The 25,684-nt window shown below is 36.5% G+C and overlaps 1 protein-coding gene across 8 annotated transcripts; it reads right to left on the bottom strand.

Moving 5' to 3' along the window:
* Window positions 1-631: 631 nt before the first annotated feature.
* On the bottom strand, window positions 632-25,103 carry LOC139116921 (TRAF3-interacting protein 1-like). Of its 8 annotated transcripts, XM_070679647.1 has the most exons (17): window positions 24,842-25,090; window positions 24,073-24,144; window positions 23,690-23,738; window positions 22,907-23,019; window positions 22,273-22,455; window positions 21,127-21,300; window positions 20,551-20,607; window positions 17,618-17,632; window positions 15,341-15,364; window positions 12,105-12,189; window positions 8,511-8,528; window positions 6,661-6,811; window positions 5,833-5,916; window positions 5,387-5,501; window positions 4,499-4,609; window positions 3,735-3,961; window positions 632-3,253 (listed from the first exon to the last, which is right to left on the bottom strand). In XM_070679647.1, exons 1-17 carry the CDS (start codon window positions 24,962-24,964, stop codon window positions 3,091-3,093), a joined length of 1,764 nt encoding a protein of 587 aa, XP_070535748.1. In that variant the 5' UTR covers window positions 24,965-25,090; the 3' UTR covers window positions 632-3,090. The 8 variants fall into 8 exon arrangements, with proteins under 8 accessions (XP_070535748.1, XP_070535749.1, XP_070535750.1 ...); XM_070679648.1 differs by lacking the exon at window positions 17,618-17,632; XM_070679649.1 differs by lacking the exon at window positions 8,511-8,528.
* Between the last annotated feature and the right edge of the window lie 581 nt (window positions 25,104-25,684).

The raw sequence follows: 25,684 nt of genomic DNA on the forward strand, positions 1-25,684 counted from the left end.
GGAGTGCTTCAGTGATATTTTCAAAATTTGCCAAACGCAAAGTCTTTTGACTTACATGAAACATTTAAGATGTTGGCATCTGATGAAACATGTCAGTAGTAAATTCTCAAAGGAAACTTTTTACTTACATCCTTTGACAGACTACGTAGGGGATGATAAACGAACAAGAATTTTTTGGAATGGCCAAAATGCACTGTAGAATAGGTGTATGGGCAAAATTAAAACTACTGCATGCATTGTTAGTTTCATATGTGTAAGGCTAGAGAGACTACAGACCATATTAAAATCAGATTTGTGGCCTCCTTGTTCTTGTGGAAACAAGCAGTCTGACATGTCGTATGAAGGTGTTGCTAGGCAAGAAGTAATTTTTGTCAAACAACATTTGGAGCACCTTGCACAGAAAGATCACCCATGCTGGTACCATAAAGAAAGTTACGTGACAAATATGGTCATGACAGCAACTCTGATATGTGCAATTAGTAAGCCCCTCTCAAACTCTACTCCCATGTGTGAGGTTCTACTATACACTTTGAAGCCAGATACACACTAGAAAATTTCAATAATTAATGGGGGACGAAGATTATTAAGTAGATGTGATAGGCAGCCACAGAATTCAGAGACAAAATATGAATACTCATTACACACATCAGTTTTATCACAAAAAAAAATAACAACAACAATGCAACATTACTGTGAGATCAGATGAAAGAATCCTTTGAAATATTACACGGTCTATATGAAAACAAGTCATCTGTGGATAAAAGTAGTACCTGTGATATGTACAACGAAAGTAACAGTCTTCAACTCGCTTTATTTACACATCGAAAAGTTCGGGAAAAAAATGTACAGAGCAAATCTCTATGAATTTCTTTAGACTATAGCTTGGTCTTCTAAGACTGAAACCAAGCCTTGATCAACAGCAAGTCATGTCACAAGTGTAAGGAAAGCTTTGATGTAAATATTGCCATCACTTTCAGTCTCGTTAATTCTATTCATATTTCAATGGTACAAATCATGTTTCTATTGTGTTCCCCTGGAGAGCTTATCCCTTTCAGCACATTAAGAGTCAGGTTTTGGGTGCAATTTTATTTGCATGGAGCCCCCTGTGAAGGGGTCAAAATACACTGTTTTATGCCAGGAAATGGCTGAATTCTGCACAATGGAAGTAATGTGTGGCTCTGCTGGGGGTGGGGGTGGGGGGCTTTTGAGGGAATGAACTGTATGATCCCTGATTCTACTTTAATGGCACATATTGCTAGCTGCTGATGGGGGGAGGGGGGGGGGCTTTGAGGGGAATGAACTGTATGACCTCTAATTCTACTTTAATGGCACATATTGCTAGCCTTGTGGCTGGTTGTAAATTGCATACAGCTGCTTAGCAAACACACATCATAATTAGGTTCAGGAAAAGAATGGTGAGCCGCCGGCAAGCTGTCAACTCTGTGCAAGCTACATCAGACTACCATGTTGGAACACTCACTGAAAATACGTAACCGTGCCCAACAGATTTTTACTGAGATCAAATGTACCGAAAAATATTCCCCCTTCAATTTTATGAATTTACAAGTATGAATAGCCTATGAAACAGTTTACACATCATAAAAGTCGCACATAGTCTAAAAAAAGGTTCGTGTCAGGGCGTGCGTTCAAAGCCCCATGCCTGGACAAAGTTCAGTGCATTCAATGCAGCCACACCCTAATTGACCCTTGACATTTTGACCAGGCCATAATTATAGAGCCAAATCCCAGGTGCTTAACCTTTCTTGAACTGAATTGGATACACTAATATGCAACAACACTGCTTCAGAGCAAATGTAACAAAACTTCTGTCCACAGCTTCTTGTTACAATGAGTAAATTTTTCTCCTGTTGAGTCAGTCAGAAAACACAAATGAAGTTACAAGTAAGAAGGGGACCACTGAAATTATTTGTATCCATCCAGAGCTAAACCACTATTATTGGAGAATCTATTTTAATTTGGACGAATGACGTAGCACATTTTATCGGTGCCAATATCACAAGGGTGTTTGCCTGAGTTAACGTGAGATGACGCAGCTTTACTTGTTTGATAAACTGGGTGTGGTGCACAATTGATTGCCTAATCAACCTGTGTACATCGTTAGCTTATGCCACTTGGAAACAAACAGGTTATTATGACAGACAGTAATGGGGCACCTTAACCAATTTGTGCTACAACAATATCAGATTATGAGACTCAAACTCCACGAACAGCAGTGTTTTCAAAAAGACAAACAAATAATTTTCTATACATAATGCAAAAATTATTGCCTGATGTGTCAGATACCAAGGTTTACAATGTTTCACAACCTCCAATTCTGGCCCTAGAGGGCGCTGTTTACTCTGCAGCACCCCACCTATGTTGCTACATTGATTTATTGAGCACACCTGTACAATTCAAAAGTGTGCCCAGGAATTTCAATGTTGGCAATCTGACAAGAAAATCCAGGGCTATTATGTTGATTTGACGGAAACAATACAATGATAATATTTAACCCATTTTTTTGTCCTTTTTATCAGTCCAATTGCGAGTAAACAAGCCCACCCTTTCCAGCAATAACAATGGGTTAGACTCAAACCACGGTGTTGAACAGGTTATCAAATTGTTGACATCTAAAATTCACATGATTCAATTACTTTGTTTTCTTCAAAAGTTTTATAAAGTCAATCGATTTGTTTAGTGACTGATAAACAGACTGTGCCTTTTAAGTGTGACTCATTCAAAATGGGGTGCGACATCACAGGCAATGTTGACGGTCCTATTTTCTATGTAAGTGGTGACTGCAATTTCTCTAGTTTCTGGAGAACATTGTATTTTAAAATCATGACTGCTAAAAATTAATTCTCTTTCCTTAAAGATAGCTCCCTAGAGTCAAGAATTGTTGAAGAGGAAAGAAAAAACACTACATCAGCACTTTACACCACATTCAACAAATTGTCCCGTTCTTTAAGGGAGTTGGAAGGGGCGCCCTCTATGTCAAATATGAGAAAGCAACTCCAGGGGAACACAGGAAAATACCATTTAACTACCAAAAGTTTTACATTTTTGAACTCTTCTTTCGTTACAGTAGAATCACCGTGATGCAAATGTTACGCTGGACATCATTTTCTGTATCTTCTCATCATTTCTGAGAACATTGGCTTTTACTGCACTGATTAGATCCAGTTGATCAGCAATGGCTTGGTCAAGCTCTGCAAGTTGCGACTTCAGGGGCTCAAGCTTTTCTTCTGTTATACTGTAGATAGGAATAGTGTTCAGTGAAAAAAATATGTCAGTTTTTAAAAAAGTACTCTTTGTGCAAGTTTCCTTGAGGAAAACCTACGACATTTTGGTTGGTGGATATTTATTGCACAAATTATTCTTCTACCCCCTAACAGACCACAGCTTACCATCTATCTCGGGTGTATCACCAACCTTCTATTAACCTGATCACCCCTATTCCCTGTAAACAGGTCCACTCTAACGATTGATAACAATGGGTTTGGACCAAACCATGGTGGTGAAAGGGTTAAAACCTCTCCCCTCCCTTGCCCTTGAACACAAGTCTAAATTCACTATTCATGGTAGTGAAAGGGTTGAAGCATGGTTTCACGGAATTTTTATGGTGAAATTCGTCAGATAATATGTTTGCATGAACGATAGCCATAGCACACAGATTTTTCGTCAAAAGTTTTAAAAATGACCGGTAAAACCCCTTGTCATCGTTTTTCCCTTACCTCTCCTCTCTCTTGATGGCCAATTCATGTTGCCTGTTTTCCTTCTTCCACATTTCAAGTTCTTTCTGCATGCTGTCCATGTCCTCCTGTACATAGTCCATGATCTTACCCAGTGGGTTTGCACTGCGTGTCAGCGTCTGTATGGTGGACCGCAGCGAGTCAATCTCCCTCGCCACGATCTGCCGCTCTTTTCGTTTTGCGGCGTCCATGACCACGGTGGGTTTGTCCTGTTAGTAGAAGACAGACAGACAAATGTCAAGCCAAAGAAATGAAAGTTCACATAACAAAAAACACACTTTTTGATGAATTGTTCAAATTGGATGCACGTGAACTGAAACATGTAAAATTGAGACTCTCATGAATAAACCATGTCTTGACTTGACATTGACCTCAGTTTTCCCTGATTACATATAAATACGGTAACAGTGGGAACTACCCTCTCTATAATGAGTATCTCTGCCCAATGATAATTCTTCCTAGCACCGTTTATACACAGATCTGATAGGTTACACAGCGAAATAATGAAAGCTTCCAATATTTGGGATTACCTGCAGGTTTGCAAAGATTTGATGAATTTTTATGATGGAAAATGTCATAGATAGCCATAGCACATGTGGTGAATGTAGTCGTTTCAAATTGCAAAACAATAAGTGAGATTCATCATGTCTGATTTACAGGTAATCAGGCTTAGGATCGAAGTTCCTCAGAAAAAGAAAACAGGGTTTTGACGCTGTTTCTCAACAAAACTGGAGTTCATCACTTACGTCTCTTTTGTTGACAGTTTGACTGCCGCCCTCGAGTTCTTTTTTGGTTTCTAATATCTTCTTGACGAGGCCACCATGGTCTGCATCCTCATCGACATCGTTGGATATATCCTGCGGAAAAAGGGCAATATAATCAGTTTGTCATTATGATAATGTCATGCCAGTGCTAAGAAAAAGATTGTATCTGCCTCTCATGAAAGAAGATGACAAAAGCTAAAATCCTACCATCAGTCGACTGATGCCTACTTGAAGACACATCATCTCTGTCCACAGATAGTAATATGAACAATTTTCTATAATATCTAAGATTTATAATGGTGCTCCATGAGCAGATTTTGATAGATGGGCCACCCCTCTGTGTTACGAGCAATCTATTCATATGTTAACAACCAAACAAAGGAATACATTTTCACAACAAAAGAATATGCAAATTGTGCATTGTGATGTCAATTGGCTACACCCCCACCCTAACAACTGTGGAGAAAACTGTTTATCATTACATAAGTCACCATTTTGCACCAGTCAGATGGAAAGATCAAACCATATACCTTCAGACAAACTTACCAACGCAATGTATAACAAACACTACGCCAGAATTTCTAGTTTCTACCCAAATAGCTCCTCTAGTAAATTGCAAGTCTAGGAATACAGACTTTGTATGGTTACACTTGATCTCAATCATATTTCTATGTTGACATTATTTGCCACGATGATGGTTTTCAGGAGCACTTCTTTTTTGTTGACATGAAGAAAACTCAATACCAGCCTTTTCGTTCCTTAATTCTACTTCTATCCTTTTTCCTTGTTCAAGTATGACATATTTCTATATACACTCTGATACCAATATAACTTTTTTTCATAGTAATAGGATGTAAATTTAATTTGTACCTGTTGATCCATTTCTATTGCAGGTTGGTCTTCTTCAACAACGAATGTATCATCGTCATCATCTGAATTCTGAGCATTGTCAACAATGACATTGGATACTTTGCCGCTACCAATCCTGGGATGACAGATAACAAGATTATATTTAAGTTAAATACGATACACCGTATATACACAGGGGAGATTATTGTCCTCTTTGGCTGCGTGTGAAGGCATGCAAAACAAGTAGCTGAACCAAGACAACAGGGACAGATTTTGGAACTGGTGCAGTGCTTTACATTCTTTGTAGTTACAACTACAATGACGTCCAGTTAGCATTGAGACATTACTGAACTCTGACCCAGTATTAGGTGACCTCTGACCCTAAATTCAATGTTAATTTGATGTAAGTGAGTACACAATTTTATTGTCATTGTGTTTCCCATGACAATAGAGTTCACTGCACTTACCTCACTGCTGGATCATCAAGTGCCTCTTGTTTCTTGACTCTAGGTGGCGCTGGTCTGGCACTGCTGGGTCTGGCCATCTTTCGACTGCACAGGAAACAGAACAAGTCAAAGGTGAACAGACATTAGTATAGCCACGTAATCATTAACCCTCTGAGCGCCAAAGCCAATTTTTGCTGACTGTATTAAATGTATCCCAGTAAATTTTCTTCAGATTTTTGCCAAAATTTTGATAAGAAACTGTAGCCAATGAAATGTGATGGATATGTGGTTCAAAATCATCACAAAATTTACAGAAAAATTCATATAAATTGGTAACATCTTGCACTAAAATTTTGGAAGGAAAAAAATTACAGCACTCAAGGGTTAACAGAACAGTTGAGTGAACTTTTCTGATATCCATAGGTATCAAAAAGAAGAAACAGTTTGTATATAGTTTTATTACAATGGTCTTTGAACAAAATAACTATGGTATCATCTTGTTTTGTACTTGTTTATGTAAATAAATACAGCTAGTCGTGGCTCCTGTCTTGATCTTGAAAAGAAAAGATCTTTAAAATCTGAATGAAAATGCAGTAGACATAAACCAATGAACAAATGCCAAACTATGTATGGGCAGCTTGCATTGCTGGTGCAGTTGTCTGAGGACTAACTCTATGTCATATCATGTCTACTATCAGACATGTACAAAAGATATTTCTGCCTCACCGACCCTCTCAACACATACACACATGACTGGTATGCATCTCAATACGACTTTCAGTATACATGTAGGAAAGCAAAATATGGAGCTGATGCAATCTCTGCAAACCATGAAAACCTACAACTCACCTTGCTTGCACTTGAGGAGGTAGATCATCTCCATTCACCATGTCATTTCTGCCGTCTCTCTGTCTGTCTTCGCCTTTCCTTGATCGGCTTGGCCTTTGGGACCTCTCTTCATTAGATCTCTGCTCCGCTTCCTGGTTCTGCAGTTCCATTTCTACAACAAGTCACACATGATTTACACAAAAATATTCTTTACAAAATTCCTGTTTTCATGAGTTCTTTGCCAATTAACTATGACTACATATAACCACCGTTTTTAACCCTGTCACTGCAATACTACTGGTCCAATTCTATTGTCTTGCCCTATGTTTGGACATTAACACTTGGTTTTAAAGGGGTGTAAGAGGTTTCAGAACTTCAGAAAAAAATAAAATCAATTACTTATATTTGATCAGATATGAGTATTTTACCAAAAGGTATCTCTGCCACATTAATTTATCTACAAACTTTTCAAATGAGATGCAATTTTTCACAGGAAAGAATGTATCACAATTACAGATATATGGTTGGTATAAGTATGGATACAAACAATTTTTTCCACTCAAAAAATATTTTTAAAATTGCTTTTCACCTTTTTGCTATGATGTAATGCAACTTGTGTACAATATTCTATTTTGGTATTGACTGCTGATGCCTTCGCCACGTGATCAGAGAGTACATTGTGGGTTCAAATCTGATTGAAAATTTGTAACTAAATTTGTCATAATTCTTATTGATTTAACACTTTCCGTTGTCATGGCGAGCCATGATTGAAGAGGTGAGAGGCTGACTCCCTCCCCTGTCCCCCCTGCCCCCTCCCCAATGCTGAAACCAAAAATTAACATGATATACAGTGTTGGATCGTGTGTGGTTGAAAAATGACCGAGGGAAGGGAAAGTGTGTCTATGATATCACGATGGATGTGTTACTATGATTATTTTACTACTCTATCTTCTACCTTACATTTATGTTGTGACAGAGGTGTGTTTGATGACCATGCATTTCACTAAGTTACCATGAAGCATGCATTTACCTATTATAAATGAGGGGGGTGGTAAGGTTTTTAGGAGCGATTTATGCAATATGGGGGTGTTATTAATGAGGGCATGCAAGCAGGTTATCAGAAAGAGAGCGTGGTAAGGTTGGTATTATTGCTGTCAGGGAGCGTACCGACACTGGGATACCTACAACAGAATCTGCTGAGAGAGGAATTAAAATCGATGGCAGAATTGCTCGCAAGCTCAAGCTTTGAATGTTCCATGGATAAAATACAATCTCTCATGGATAAAATACAATCTCTCATCAACAGGAAATATTTCCGGACACAAAATATTTTGAGAGAGGATAATGTAAAAGTGAAGTTGACAGATGAGTATTTTACATTGAAAAAGTGAATTCTTGAACTTTTCAAAAGGAAATATCACTGTGATGAGTTTCTAGGGAGAAATTTCACAACATCTTGTTTTTTTCTGTCAGATTTTGAAAATGATCTGATATCAAATCTGAATAACATTTCTTGTTGACTGTGAACATTTCTCAGTCAGTTTTTCATTTCAACTCAACTCTTACAGGCCTGACATCTAGTACCGTGCCAGCGCTACCCCTATATAATGGGGGTTTTAAGCCTGAAAGGGTTTAATTTTTTGTTCTTCACATCAGATTGCCCGCTACAAATGTGAAGCTTACATAGACAGGACAAAACTGCACATGTACAAATCTTCACAGAACATTTCAAAGCTGCTTGCAAAGCTGATCTGCAATTTACGAGAAAAAGGCATTGTATTAGATGGCAATGGATGACTGGAGGGGGGAGCAGAGCGCTAATCTAGACGCACCAAGCCACCGGTGGCGCTATTTATGGTTTATACACATACCTCCATCACTGTCTGAGTCTGTGGTGGAAAAAATTCAATAGATGAAAAAAAAATCCCAGAGAAAAAAACTGATCAGTCACATTACACAGTTACGTTAATTCCCAATGTGATGTAAAATTTGTGATCCGCCACAACATGAAGGTAAACGCCACTAATACCATGACGATGAAGACAACAACACAGTTACGATGTCTTGTGTTATAAAATTTTAGTGCAGTGTTTTGGATGTAAGATGTACATGCATAGTCTGAGTTTTGTGTAGAAAATTACAGAAAATCTGACAATTGCGACACCATAAGCAGTCACGGAGAACAAATTCTTGATGGTACAATGTGACATAAGATTTTTATGTGCCTGACTGCAATTACAATGACCCCTTTGGGGCCAATGACACTCAGATTCCTGACAAGGTACATGTATCAGTAATCACATTCCGCATATTGTTATCTTCCATTTGTGTAGACCGATGAATATGGACCCTCATGCAAAGAGGAAATTTTCTCCACATTTTTGTACAAGGTGGAACCATTATCCATCGCCAAACATTTTTATCTCAATCATATAATATAGGACTTTCAGTCCTTTGTACAAGAGAGTTGATTTGATACTATGAGGTTATCCCACGATATCAGCGCTTGGTTGGGACGTATTGCCACGAGTGAGGGTGAGAGCCGTATCACACGAGTCTAAGACGAGTGTGATGCGGCGCGCACCCTCACTCGGGGCAATACGTCCCAACCAAGCGCTGATATCGTGGGATAACCGATTTATCATATGCCCATGACCGTATATTTAAGTAAAAGGTAAGTAGAAATAAAGAAATTTTATTAGTTTTTGTCAGTCTTTCGAAGGGACTATGTTTTTATTTCTGCCGCTGGTCTGAGCGCATTGATACATGTTTGTTTACAACAGCTGATCAAGTCGTCGATCGCATCGTGTCGAGTGTATACAGTCTAAACAGGATTATTTCAGCGCAATTTACCGCAGTTCAGAAAAGGAATGGAGCCAATTTACTTATTCTGGTCACCGTCCCGGTGTTCTGGTGGATAATTATTACACGGACAATATTGTAAGTTTGAATTCACTTTAATAACTCTTGCTGAAACATGGCTGACGTGAACACGAACGACGAAGTAGCGCAAAATACAACAGATCAGTGTAAACATCAACTTTTAATTTTCTACAACAACCTGTCCTGTAACTCTCTTTACATCCGAAATAAAGGAACGTTAAATTCATATGTACTAGTACCATATGTTTCGTTTATATCGGTTAATTTTGATTGAAGTGAAAAAGATGGATTTGATCGTTAAATGCGAGATGAACATCATAACATCAAAATCGAAATAAACAACAATTGATGACGTATAACGTGCCGCATCAGACTGATGTTTTACGTTCCACGTCACGACGCGTCAGAGGAGACACGGATACGGTCATGGGTATATGATAAACACTATTATAAGGGTCAGTAGCTGTAACTTTTGATGATTTTTTCACAATTTTTTTGTTTTGCATGTCAATAGCACGCTCTTGCTTGTTCTACTTCTGAACGCATGCTAAAATAGCTACTCTTTAGTTTGTGAACACAGCGTCTAGAATCCACTGTGATTTCTTACATATGAACAATTCTAGTTTGGACCAGAATTCACTTGTCAACAATAACAAAGTAGTCTGCACATGTGCAGATGTACAGGCTGAGTTGACAAGCTGAATACTGTGTATCTCAACATGCTTTGGAGATTAGAACAAGAAACGGTAAATTGACATTAATAACAGAAATACTGAAAATCAAAGGTTACAGACCCCTTTAATACACATATAATAAGTCAAAACATATGCCCCTTTCTGTCTACGAGACTCAATTCTTCAGGGTTTTTTTTGCTTTATGCACCTATCTAGGCAGCATAAGCTTCAATTTGTTTTTGTTTTTGTTTTGTTAGAGCACACGCACACAAGATGCTGTGAAGTAGCAGATGACAGGCAATATCAGATAAGTGTGTAAGAATAAAAATATTGAACGAATATTAATATGAAACAGTATGAACATTTCTTGCATGAGGTACAATTCAACACTTTTTCAGACCCTTTCCCATTTATAACCTACTTTTTTAATCTGTTAATTGTTTAATTTGAAATGAGGAAACTTTTAAAGTTTGACATTTATTGTAATCGAATTTTGAATATTTTTAAAAATTTTACTTATACTATCCATTTTAAAATCATTTCATTATTACCACTGGCGATTGGGTGAATCCTTTTTTAAGTTCAAGTTTGTGAAACATCTCCAATGTGCCCTTGACGTTTCAAGAAATATGAGAAGTTCCAAGTTTAAATAATTTCTGACAGCAAGCATGAGTTAGCTATTTCAAATTCAAAATTAACATCCATATTCAAAGAGATGGGACCTGAATTGACGAGAAATGAAAATGGGTGGACCATCAGGAGACAGGGGCCCACTTTCCAAATTCAATCCAGCATCTCCAGTGTTGCAGCCAGGACGTGCCCTTGCCACAATGTCCCCAAAACGGAAACCGTTGTCCCACATGCTCACATTCTGTGGCTTACCTTGGGCGCACTCATGAGTCGACTCGGTTGGGTGTAGTCTGCAAGTATTATCTGATACTGACAATGGCCTATGTTTTGCATTCATAATTATTTTGAGCCTTATATTTTTGTACTTTCGGAGCTGTGATTAGAAGTAACTAAAACGCTGCACATTATATCATAACTTGCTTGTAGTCCAACTGAGCTCTGATTGGTGGCAGACACGGTATACTGCTACAATTACTGATTATAGGCGTGCAGTCCCGGTAGCTTGAATTTTGTTTTTTGAAGCTAATTTGTTATAAAAATGATACAAAATTTGATTGACAACTGACGCATGTTGTCCCCAAAATGTGGTGATTGTCCCAAAAAACTGAACGGTAGAGGGACATAATTTCTCCAGGTTTAAAAATCCTGGCTGCAACACTGGTATCTGTGCACTGTATACCCTTGGGAGAAGAAAGATTTAGCATGTCCGTGTCACAATATATTGATTAAAAGTGTCATGCTCTCGGGCAAAATAGTCTACCTCATTGACAGTACAGCAGCAAGGGTTGTAGAGATATAAATCTATCAATGGGTTTGATTGGTTACGTCAATTGCTCATCAACGTGTATTGTACACCACAATTGTTATTGATTTTCTTTTTAGTTACCTCTTTCACCCAAGGAGTTGCCCTCGATCATCCCAAAGTTTTTTCCGCTCGAGGCTATATTGCTGCAAGATTACCTTGAAGCAGCGTCATTGGTTGACGGGACATTATACAGTACTGAGCTAGTTATGTGGAAATGGCTCCACAAAAATGTTTATGTCCGAATATTCACTGGAATGTTTCCAAAGCATACAGTTAGTCTGCTAGAAGCAGAACATTAGAAAAATACATCTCTGATATATACTGTGGACTTTTTCCTGTAATCCTAAATCAGGACCCTTGCATTTTACTTTCAGTACCTATACACTATACATTGGGATACACTGTATGAATTTGATGGCAAAAAGCATCAGAACCATACACAGAGTCTGATAATTAACGAATGGACAACATACCTTCACCATCGCGTGGAGGTCGTCGTCTCTGACCCTTGGCAGACGATGGCCTCGGTATTCGATTTCCTGGAGCTGGCTCATCTCCCTGTAATCAACAGCAAATACTGACATTAACTCTGTGATGAAGAGAAAGAAATTCCAATTCTGTCACACTCACAGAATAGAGAGAAGGTGAAAAGATAGCCTATTTGTATGATTAAAACGATTAAGTATTTCACATTGCCTCCCCTGTGCCTCAAACACATAATACATCCTTATCGAATCACAGGTACACAGTCAGCCTACTTGAGCAACCAGCAAATCCACAATTTATCTTAATTATTTAACTTGGTAGATTAAAATTACAAATACTCTTTTTTGCATCAACATACATATACCACAACTTGTTGTAGCAGTTAAATTTGTCAGGCCAGTTTTGGTCTTCTATGTCTTCTGCGATGAAATATTTTCAAGAAATTTTTTATTGACATGGTAACATGAAAGTGGTCAACTTTCATTAAATTGAAAGCAGAAATTACAAAACTGAGTGATGTAAATGTGAGATTTTCGGCATTTTGTTTCATTTGTATTATTAATGTGGTATTCCCAAAATACACAGAATCTAATAAATTATGCACTTTAACTTGGCTAAGTTTCAAACATTAACAATTTTTGTTCATTATTTTTTCATTTCATTTATCGTTTACTTGGCTGAGTGAATGAATAACAAATTTGGGAGTTGTACACATTGTGAACTACTGATGGCTACTGGACTGTAGGTTGTACAGAGACAGTTATGGAATTTATCCAATTTATGACAATATTTATGACACCTACGAAACAATGTCAGTGCTTTGTATGGTTGTACGGACACGTCCACATCTTATGTAATGAGTGTTGCTACGGTGATCAAATTGTTCCCTGGGGCAGTGACATTTCAATGGATACTGTAGAGCATGTAGTCTGAATATGCACTGAACATGGGGATTTTCGTACAAATTTCACCACCATCTGAGCAAGGCTTACTCTTAAGGTAGAATGCAACTCCGGGACAGACATTCCGATTCTCAAACTTTTCCAATATTCTTTTTGCCTACCACTTGTGGGGGGTTCATTTTGAAGCTTATGGAGTAAACAGTTTTCACCAGATTAGTTTTGTGAAACTCAGGAATTCGTTTTCCCCACAGAGACAACACACAGATGGCGGCCATTTTGAATTTCAGATATGATTAAATACCACAGTAGTATTAAATAATTTGTATCTCTAGTACCAAAATTTGCATGGTGACCCCTAATTTTTATTCTCGATTATTTTATTCTCGAAGTTTGCTTGAGTAAAAATTTCACAAAAAATTTTCTTTCATTTTTGTGGTGTGAACTACCTAAAAAGCCATGAAACATAATACTGGTTCTATTGAAGCCACTAGAAATGATATATCCTACGTTCTATTCCTGAAACACTCTTGGTCGAGTATTAATACTTTGAACAAACTTGGCACAAACTCTCTTTCCCATCCTGATGATTCTCATTCCTCCATGTTTTCCAACAAACTGATGTCTTTCTTTCTTGTCAACCAGTCAGTGACAATTGCATTTCTTGTCCAAAATGACAAGTAGGACATGAAAGTAAAACTATTTGTCGAACAGATAATGTTACTAAGAAATGAATGACAATCATGTTAAACTTGAAGACATCTCACACGCATAGAAACATGAGAATTACGTTTTCTTTGAGAAGGATAACTAAGTGAAGTTGCACTCAATTAAATAGAATTAAAACAATGATATAGCTGTCAGCTGACTGCATATATAATTACAATTATAGTATTTTCTATTTTGAAACATTTTTGCATCTGCAGTAGTAAACAATACCGGCAAATGAATTCTAGTGTGGTCTTAAATTCCAGCTCTCAATATTGGATCTTGTGTAAAATTATGTTGTGGCTTTGAACACTAAGCCTTTCATCATGATTTGGGGATAAACAGCAAACTGTATTTTACAAACAGAAGAAAAATGAAAGGAAATAAATCACAAGTTACAGCTAATGGAGCTGTGCTGACGCAGAATTTCTCTAGGGATTAATTAATGTCAAAATCAAAGCTGGAAGTTCACGCCGAATGATGCACAGAGGTTAAAATTGCATACATGTTAGATTGAGATAAAATTTGCCGAGAGCTCTGACAAGCAACCAGATTCCAGGATAAGATAAACAGAAATTAAAAGAAATGCCCACTTTACTTTCGTAAGCTTTCATTTTGGATCATTCTATTTATGTTTTTTTCCCCACATATCTTTGTAGCATAGTCAGATGACAGCTATCGTTTGTTAGTATATAGTCAACTCCATGCAAGCATCTAAAACAGTTAACAAAATAGCTGTTCAGGTTTTTCCCAAGCAAACAGACTCCATTCAGTGATTGCATGTGTGTAGTTTTTTTTTCTATTTCCGCTAAGTCAAAATTTGAAGCAGTTCTTATCTTATCCAATAATGTATACTCCGTCACCGTGCCAACAAATTGCCCAACAGCTCGGAAATGTCACACCACAATAATTATTGAAATATTTTGATTAATCTTATATTCTACAAGGCACACAAAAAGTAAAATTTTAACAATTGATGATTTGAACTTAGGCAGTTATTTCCTTTCATGCAGTGAGCAGATTTTCAGTTAGAGCATTTAATTTCGAACACTCAAATTCTTTTAATTGGCAGACAAAATATATCTGGTTTCTGTTTTATGTTATAAACGCTTAAAATTAAAATGACTTGTACGTGATATAAATGTATGCAGGATGTTGAGTCTGTTGCAAACCCCCCTTTACACCTAAAACAAAAAATCTGTTACCGGTAAGTTTTATCTAAATGGTTAAGTCAAGGCAGGATGCTAGCTAACACCCATTCAGCTCTGTGCTATGGTTTGTCCCCATTGAGTTGTATTGTGGGGCTGGGCCAGAGTACAGAGATATAGGGGTGAATGGGTAAAACGAACAGGAAGCAGTCGATTTGACCAATCTTAAAGAGTCATGTGTACTCTTAGATCTTGATATCAATCTTTCACTAAGAAGCCATTTTGGCGGCCATTTTTTAGTTTTGCTTCCCTGTTTGTTGATAGCATCCTAACACAAACTGAAAAGAAAAAGACACACAAGAAGAAAATAATATTTGAGAAAAAAAAAAGAGTCAATGCTGTAGAACTTATGAAGACCATGAATAAAAGAACTTCTACTGAAACGATGCGTAATTGAAAGCAGACTACCTCTCTCTCTGGAGGTTCCATGTCCTATAAAGCAAATATTGAAGTGGAAAAAATAAAGTGAGTTTATTGTTATTAAGTAAGTGTTTGTGCGTGGATTCATCTTCATTGTTAAACACTGTCAAATGCAGGAAGCAATGTACGTGCAATGAACACTGAGTGTGGCTTTAGTGTTCGCCACTGAAAACTGCGCTGGTGAAAATATAAAGATATAGAAATATAAAGAATTACAGAGTACAGCAAAGCTGATTGATTTTCTAAATCTGGGGTCAAGTTTGGTACAATTATGGAATGACACTAGTTTCTGAGATGGCAATGCTATTTTTTGTTGTAGCTGCTTAATTTATTGTCTACAGAGTATAAAGCAGCCGATCAAACTTTAACATTAAACCCAGCTATACGAAATCCAGATTTGCATATATACAAATGACTGTAAACTTTACAGCGTGGCATACTTTTTCTGTCATGGAGACATTATGGCTGAAGCTTTGGAATTTAAATCTGCACCTCACATTTTTTGAAATGAACTTAAAATCCTTAGGAAACTCACATGTTGAATGTTACAAAAGCACTTTTTTTCAACAATGCATTACACATATGAACAATTGGACAACATGAAATGAATGCAACTAAAAGCTGTACTATTTCAGCGAGGCGGACTGAAATTGAATATTTTTTTTCCCAATATGATCAATTTAACCCTTATAAGGCATATGACCATCTGGACCTCTGGAATACAAATTGTTGTCTTGAACTCGTGGCTTAATCATTTGGTACACTATTGCTTGCTTCATTATATTCATTTGTTAAAACAACATATGTACTTCGAGAATGTTGTTGAATTCTTCTGGGTCACAAGAAGGTCAAAATCAAGTGCAAAGTGAGAATTCTAGACATTATGACTTTGAATCGTGAACTCTGCACATCTGTAAACATGTCTGGTTTTCTTTTCACAACAAAATTGCCAAGCGAGCTGAGAAAGTTTGGCATCGGTGAAACTTTGTCAAAACAGTTCATGAATCATTATTTAGACGTCATCAGAAAGACGAAGAAGTTAGGCTTGGTTCAAAACAGGACGAAAGATGCATACGCGGTAAAATAGTAAGTAGACACCGTCTGGAAGTCGACAGACTAAACTTTCATGCACAGTAGCAAAGTTAAAAGAAGTTTACAGAGTTGCATAAGATGTACTTGGAAAGGCATTCTGACAAATATAGTAAGTTTAGCTTGGTTTTTGTTAGACTGCGAATATCACTGCAGGACACCGCAAAGGCTCTAGACACACTGTGTTTCACAGATGTTCTCTGTTCCATCAGTGCGGTGCAAAATTAATCCATACCACCACACACAACTTCACACAGTTAATCACACAGTTCACATGGTTATCATGAGAGGCGTAGAAGTACCAGGCATGACGTATATCAAACAGGTGGATTTTATTTAATCAAATTCTGTGTCATTGCTTGCAGGGTTTTCCGTAAAACTCATTACTACTCATGTACAGATATCATTAATTAAAAGGATTCAATCACCTGTATCACTGATTTTCACTTGGGGTCATGTAAAAAGAATGCGCCCTCATTTACCTTGTATAGATAGAAATGGCTGACAAGGCTTGTTTACCACATCAGTACTAGTACATAGATATGTGCAAATTTGTGGCGATATTTTTCAAGCATAAAAAGCCTGGTACTGCTACAGTGTTCAGTACATTACAAGTATTACATGTGTATCACTTTTGATGAAAACAATGAAAATATTTTTGATTACGAGGATACGTTGGAGTTGAGGAAGTCACTGCCAATCTTTTATTTTACATCAGTCTATGCAGGTGGCATCCTTTCCCTGATTGGTTCATTATGGTCACATGATTGATTTGTATGTCAGATTTGTACGTGATTGATTTGTATGTCAGATATTAAAAGTCCTTTTTGTTACTCTCATTATCCTGTGTCTGTAGGTAGTATCTTGATTCACTTATTGGTTGGATTGCATTGTTCAACTTGTCTATTAATTACTTCAAGTACATTTTGTATTCAATTTTGCAGAAATTGACTAATTCTATGACTGCAGAATAGCTGTACAAGTTGCATAGTCGATGAGTATTTCAATACAGGGGCAAAAAGCATATACACATGTAATAATGCAATACAATCAACCAAATACATATATTGTGCAGGAGTAGTCTTTTAAGTCGAATGGACACACAGCAGGAAAATAAAGAAGTACAAAATTCACACCACACTCATTCACTTCACACAATGTGCACTCATTGGGTACCTCATCATCATCGCTCTTTTGTGATCGATTCGAAGTGGGAAAAATAATAAAATTCCATTGATGAAACACCGGAAACGGCTCCTTTTAGTCAAAAAAATTCAGTCCACAACCAGGACAATCCTATGATTGGAACTTTCGAGTTGCAATTGACATATACATAACACATGTTTCGTATCATCACTATGTCTATACTGCCAGAAACAAGTCTGACTTCATGGCTTTTTCATTGTTAGATTAACACAATGGACACAGACCATGACGATAGGATATTAAGGATTTCATAGGGATAAAAAGGCTCACAAAAATATTACTCACAAAATTAGAGACAAAAAGATGGCTCTCTTTGACATAATTTCATAGACAGACTATCCATGTACCTTGTGGACGAAACAGGTACCTTTGTAGTAACCTAACATACTAAAGTTTTGTCATTTTTGAAATTTTCTTTTCTAATTTATTCGGTAATCAACAAAAAATATCCACACCTTTTCACCTGGAAAAATTGGATTTACTTTTCTAAGATGGGTTGGAAACTATCTCTACTGTCTACACATAAGTATGGGCAGTTATGGCTATATTGTTTGTGAAATCGTACTTCATTTCCGGTGAAGTACAATCAGCCCTTACATAAGTTTATAACTTTTTGCGGAGGATGAAAATACAGCTTGTTGAAGTACAGACACTCTAACTGAAAGCCCCATCAGCTGTATCTTTTTTGCATTTTATTCAATAAAATGGTTTGAAAATAAATAAAACTTCCAGACATGAGTGACAGATGCACAACTTTGATCTGAACGATGACTGTAAATAATTTTCGAGATGCATCGCAAATATACGCGTAAGCGCCTGGATTTAATCAATCAAACCTACCTAACACAAAGAATTGAAACTCTGACATTTTTAAAAATAATATGGCTCGACAACAGAAGTCCGAAACATCTCTCTTTAGAATAGGTAATATTTATCTTGTAAGTGAAATACAAAAAGATACAGCTAATGGGGCTTTAACAGTAGGAGATGGGAGTAAATTCCTTTTCCTGTAAAGGTTAACATTCAAATCAAAACTGGTAACATAGTAACATTTTGTGAGCCTATATGTCATCTTAATTCTTGATTCATTACACTGATATTATTATGTCTTATGTTTGAATGTCGATACCAACAGCAATTATTTCATCTTCAAACCCTTCTATTCCTATTTTCACTTCATAGAGGTTACACTTGCCATGGAAACAATGGAACAATACCAAATTTAGCTGTAAATGATGTTGTCTTATTTTCGTGATTTTTATCAATCACAGATAAATCCAAAGTTGCACTAAAGTATATATTGTGACGGGACTGTGCAAGTATTTCCTGCTGATGCCATAGTTCCTAAGATGGTTGCCTTGGTGAGATGATATGACTGAGACGGTTCACAAAATTTACCCATCAAAAAACAACCACACAGCAATATTACTTGATTATGTGACTTACAATACTGCTGACAAAGCTAGATTTATGATTTCATTCACCATGTGATAAAACATTTTGCTTTTTTATTTAACAATTTACACATGTATGTATGTATAATATATATATATATATATATATATATATATATATATATATATATATATATATATGTATGTATATATCATATAAGCGTAATTTAGATTAAGATTTGTGAGTTCAATATATATATATATATATATATATATATCATATAAGGTATATATATATATATATATATATTATATATATATATATATATATATATATATATATATATATATATATATATATATATATATATAGGCATTTGAAAGTTCACATGTAATTTGATGTAATATTACAAACGTTGTAATTGGCTTTTGCGTTGTAAGATTGGATTAATTTGGCAGAAATAAATTGCAAATCCAAATAGGTGATACATCTTGTGCTAACTTTAATGCTCTTGTTGATTGCAGTACCAAAAGAGGTATTGTCCTGTTTAAGATATACTGATTCCTGTAGTCAAACATTAGTATTTCCACATTGGAACATGTGTTAAACTCCTTTGCCAGAGAACACAGAGCAAGGAGCTACATAATTTTCATTTTTGGATACTGATATACTAATATACAGCCCGCATGTTTCAATACCATAATGACATAACATGTGAACTTTCAAAAACTTGCCTTTTCATGGATTACACAAATTTAAGAACAGTGTGCAAAGAAACAAAAAGAAAGCCATTTTTGTTCTCAGTACTTGAGAACCATTAGCTTGACAGACAGATTCTGAGATTTACATACGTAAATTAAACCAGACATATGAGATTGTGTGTAGAGGATTTTTTTGTGAATGAAGTACATGGCAGACCACATCAGCCAGTGACTGAAGAAGCTTAATGAGAAGAATACAAGTGCGATTTGCATCAAATCAGTAGTGTTGAGAGTGACAACCCAGTATAATATCAGAAAGACATAGATTTGTTACGGAAGACACAATATTCACAAAGTAATTAAATTGCCAGTCTTCAAGAATCTCACCCACACATACTTCAAGCTTGGCAATAAATCTTTTCTTTGTTTAAAATCATAGGCTTCATTTTGGAAATGCTTTAGAAATTCTTGTTTCACGAACAGAGCAACAGCTTATTGTGTCCTTGCGCAAGAATTTTCACTGAACAAGGTCAAGTGCGTCTGTTCACAGTGACATTTATTTTCAATTAATTTTTTTTGATTTTGTAAAAAGGCAACAAAACTTGATATCAGGCTGATTTTTCTGAAATTATAGAAATAAGGGCGCTCATTTTAATTTGAGATAGAATGCATATCAGTATGACCATAAAAAGAGAACTTTGTAATGCCAACATGACCGTGGGTGAGATCACAAACTTACGGCAAGTAAAGATTTACAACAGAGGTACTGTGCAGAGATGAGTACATTTATAAACGATAGAGACACACCTCTTCGTCATTATCATTTTGTATCTGTTTGGCCATGTCTTCCTCCTCTTTTTTATGCTGTCACATGACGTAATAAAAATCGTAGGGAGAAAAAATAAAATTCCACAAAGTGAGTCAGCTGTTTCATGCATTAAAATCTAATCAAGGGGCAATTTCCATGAAATTTCAAAATTTTTGAGTGCGTCTTGATAATATCAATATCACATTGGCTAGCTCAGTGTGGCCTCTGTTGCACAAGATGTCACAGATTTGTAAATTAGATGGAGATTTTTTCACAATACATTGTATCTTGCTGTTCACCCTTGCAGGCAACATGGAAAATATTACTACAATTTTGGAAAATGTTACATTTTTTTCCACCAAAACTCTTGTAATGTGCATCAGTTGTGTAAATTACACTTTATTGATACAAAGGGCACACTGAACTACATTTAATACTATTTTAAACGATAATTTGTACCTAATATTACCAAAGAAATCATTTAACCTAAAGCCACGTCTCAATTATTTTCATTCACAGCCATAGAAATATTTGTACAATCACGATAAATGTATGGAAATAAACTGAATACAAACCTTTCCTTCTTTATCTTTTTCCCTGTCTCTGTGTCGATCTTTGTCTCGATGTCTCCTTTCTCTGTCTTTTCTTTCATCTTTGTTTCTGTCTTCTTTCTCCTTCCCTCTGTCTCTGCTTCGGTCCCGGTCTCTCTCTTTGTCCCTGCTGGCTGATCTCTTGCGTTCACTTTTTTCCTGTGTGCAGGTAAACAGAAAACCATCATCAATCAATCAAATGAATTTATGATGTATCAAAGTCCAAAATATCATGTCAAATTTAGGGTAGTATGCACCTGGAAATTAAAAGACTTAAACTGTTGGTCAAATTTCCCTCAAGGAATCTTTCAACCATTCTCTTTCAAAATCAAGAATAAATATCGGGGGATCACCATGTAAATTTTGGTACTAAAGAAACAAATTACCCAAGATTTACCGATATTAGAAATTCAAAATGGCCGCCATCCCTGTGTTAACTCTATGGAGAAAAATAAAGTTTTCGATTTTCAAAAAACTAAGACGGTGAAAATATTTCTTACTCAAAGGGCTTCAAAATTAACCCCCACAAGTGGTATATCAGAAAAGAATTGGAAAATTGTGAGAGTCCGAATATCTGTCCCAGAGACACGATCTACCTTAATGGTACTACCGGTATATGAAGGAGAGCTGAGTTGTAATGACTTTTTGTCAAAACAGTAAATCTTGTTCTTCTAAAATTGCCTGAGCTGTGTGACATGTATTTCCAGGTGAAAATGTTACAGGGCAGGAGAGCAGCACATGAGAAGGTACAATTACCCTGAGTTTTTGGTTAACTGAGTGATAATCTTGCCATTAGAATGAAGTACATGGGAAGGACTGTTCAGACTTGACTGAGTGATTATTTTGAAATGGTGAGACCAGCACAAGGGTGACAAAATAAAAAGAGGGTATGATCAAAGAGGTTTCCAACGCGTCTCTTTCTATCCTTCAATACTCAGACAAACATAATTACTTGAAGCCTTAGGTGACACAGACAGGGGAAGGTTTCTGTGCAACAAAACCAAGAAATCTGAAATCTGTCAAGTATAAAGCTATAACATCTGCACAATACTTAGACGCTGATTTCAAACACGTTCATTCTTTACAGGAAAAGTGCTATGGCAGATTTGTGATTATGGATAGTCCGTCTACCTCTCTGTCTTTGTGTCTATCTCGTTTCCTTTCTCGTTCCTTCTCTCCATCTTCCTCCTGACTTTTGGATTTGGACTCTTCTTTGTCACCCTTTGGGGGCTTGGACGATTTCTCTGAGCTGCTTTTCTCGGCTCCAGGCTTCTCACCTTTCAAGACTTTCTGGACAGCTTCTTTGCTGTCCATCTGAAATTTAAATTGAAAAGAAACACATTCATTTTTAGCTAATTCTTGTATCCGTGAAGACATTTTTATGTACAGAGACCTTGCACGTCTTCATCAAATCTCTAGAACATATAATATAAATAATTCATAAATTACATTTATAATGCACACCTGCCAATGACGAATATATAAATCTGCAAAAAGTATTTTTTACCCTTCTGTTTGTTTGGGTCACCTATCCATGACAATTTACTACCCATTTGAAAAATTTTAGAACGCCATTATCAACATCGCCATTGTCATCATCAATGCTATACAACATAGAATGTTGAGTCAAGGTTTCTTCCCATACGGAGTTAAGAAGTATGGAAAAAATTCCATTATTATTTTGAATTCCTGGAATCTTACAAGTGTGCTCATTATCCCGATAGATAATCTTCAATATCTACTCCTTTGTTTTGTTGATACTGACCTTTTTTGAAATAGCCATTCCCATGGCTTGTAAAAATTCATTAGTTTTTTCTGGCTCATGACCAGCAACTATTTTGGATGGACGGACTGTTAAGTCTTGACCTGTGACCATTACTAAAATGTGAGGATTGAAAAAAAAATGGTTATGTAACGAGAAGTGTACACATTATCTCATTTCTGTGTCTGTGAAAAATGGAATTTTTCTCAACTGAAGATAAATGGGAGAACTTGAAATCTTCCTCGAAAATCAAAACACCATTAGGTAAAACATGATAATTTCCTCTGAACTGAGGCAGCTTTCCTCTGCTATTTGCCTGCAGAGACTAGGAAACAATCTTGTCATCATGTGATTCACAGTGCCTTTGTTGTACTGACTAATACACTTTATGAATATCACAGAGTATGGTCTCTTAAGTTGGCACTATCAGTCATATTATTTAACGCATTTGTCCTTCAAAATGTTTCATATTCTTAACGATGCTCTTGTAACAAAACAAGACTCTAGTTGTAATTGGAGACCTTTTTATATGAAGATAAAACAATTCAAAATAAAGCATCTGAAAGCTGTTAACAAAAGTGTGCTTAGACAAAACAGGCAGAAAATTATTTAAAAGTTGTTACCAACTACTCATGAACTACTCATGATACTACCAAAGAACTACAAGACAAGTAACATTATGTGCAAAAACAACACTTTAATCATTTTTACAGAGACACTGCTCATTTTAAGTTTTTTCCAGTTTGGAATTTTACAGGGTTGTTCACGTGAAATACTAATACTTACTAACGACATCAATGGCCTTTTGAAGGAATGCTACTTTGCTTTCTTTATCCTGTGGGGAGAAAAATATGATTGTAATTTCAGTCAACTTCATACACTGAATGAGAAAATGAGCTTGTCAACAACATCTCATTACACCATGACATTTATGAAAGGCAAATATGTTCTTCACCGTTGTGAAGTGAATACCTGTATGGCTGCACTGAGTGTATAAATACCATAATATGACAAATGCACTGCAATTGTCCTTCATCCAGAAAACACTCAAACAAAATACTTTAACCCTTTCCAAGACTACCAGTGGTAACTAATGAAGAAATTCGTTGTCACAAAAATGTAAATTATTTCAATGCATTTCCTTTGATGGAAAATGACTGGTTACTGACCTTGCCTGCAGTTTGTGAATCCATTTCTGCTTTTTCATATAACCCTTTCATGAAGCCTGTTGATCTTACTACCTAAAGAGGAGATGAAAAAAGCAGTAAGTGATGGTGCTAAAATATTCGAAAGAGTAATGTGTTCCCCCTCCCAAAGAAAAAACAGAGTTTCATGTGTATTTTCACAGATCCGATTATATAAACGCAAAGATTAAGACATATATTTGTTCAACCAGCAAAATTACCCATTAATAGTGTTGAAGGTTTATTTAATGGTGGTAAAATGCACACCATGATTGAATAATCAAGAGTATTTAAATTTCTAAATAACTTCAGAATATAATATTGATGTAATTCTATGGGAATGTGGGATTCGATTAGCACCAAATTGGTGGGTGATTGGTGACTTTTTCATAATTATTTTGACCAAAGACCCTAAAAAAGAGGGTCTATGTTGTGACCAACTACGATGAAAAACTACGGCCTGTTTTTGTTAAATATACATCATCGACTAATCCGCTTGTGAGTTCTAAAATAGAATTAGACACTTTGAGAGTAGTGGCTGACATTGTGTGTGAATGCACCGGTATGTCATGATGCTAATGGTCACCTTGGAAATGTCCATCAAAGTGACGCGGTGTGAGACCGCTATGGTAGGAACAACATGTTATGATCTAATTTTACGAATCTTCGTGACAACCAAGCTCTATTTTTGATCTTTGAGCTAACATTGGGAATGGAGAAGCTGTCAGTCACGATAACAAGACATCGATCTCACCTCTGAAATAACATCGTGAAGAAATCTGAATGGCGGCTTCTTCAAGAGCTTGTCTGTCAACGGTGGTTTTTTGATAATTTTTCCGAGGGTTGCCTGAGTCTTCTTGATGTAAGCATCCCCCATGGCTAATATTAATCACGCAATACTCCTGACACAAAAAATAAAACGCGATTTATCTAAAATTGGTATGTGTCCATTGGTAACAGCATCGTTTGTACCGCTCTGTTGTTTTCACTGACGGACGGAATTTCTATCCCATAGTGCAACACCACCTCGTTCAAATATTATTTTATGCGCTGTGGAATCAGCCATAAGCTATCATAAGTGATCTGAAGATACAAAAATCTACTAATTTAATTGGATATTGTATTTCAATGGTATGTACATAGACTTATTGTGTTTTATTCCGTAAAATTCTGTATATCAAACTATGAAGTCGAACGAGCCAGCTTACGCGTGCGTAGAAACTTACCATGGTAACCTTTGACCTTAGGCCGGTTCATCTTCTGTCGTCATCAAGTTTACATGCGCTACTGGGTAACGCATCATCCACAATGACTCGACTGGACAATGTCTTCATACTCAGTGTGCTAGTTGTCTGGACAATTCTATTAAAAATATGGGAGTGGCCGTCCAGTGTTTACTATTTCTTATAAGATTCCACTCGACTCTTTTGTGTGTGTATTTTATTTTGACGCAACAGGCACGGTGGAATAAAGTAGCTGGCTGCAGTGTAGCCCACAGGTGTCCGGAGTTGCTGGTGTTCATGCATAGAGAGAAGAAATATTTAGGTTGCAGTGGCGGGCATATCGACTACGGGATCGATAAATCGAGCCGAAAATC

Source organism: Ptychodera flava, chromosome 18, assembly GCF_041260155.1.
Source record: "Ptychodera flava strain L36383 chromosome 18, AS_Pfla_20210202, whole genome shotgun sequence".
Lineage (NCBI taxonomy): Eukaryota > Metazoa > Hemichordata > Enteropneusta > Ptychoderidae > Ptychodera > Ptychodera flava.

Coding starts and splice junctions, on each gene's coding strand:
- LOC139116921 (XM_070679647.1), bottom strand. CDS start 24,964: ATGGGGGATGCTTACATCAAGAAGACTCAGGCAACCCTCGGAAAAATT. Junction 22,456..22,906: donor GAATGGCTATTTCAAAAAAG/GTCAGTATCAAC, acceptor TTTAAATTTCAG/ATGGACAGCAAAGAAGCTGT. Junction 3,962..4,498: donor AAACTGTCAACAAAAGAGAC/GTAAGTGATGAA, acceptor TTCTACTAACAG/GACAAACCCACCGTGGTCAT.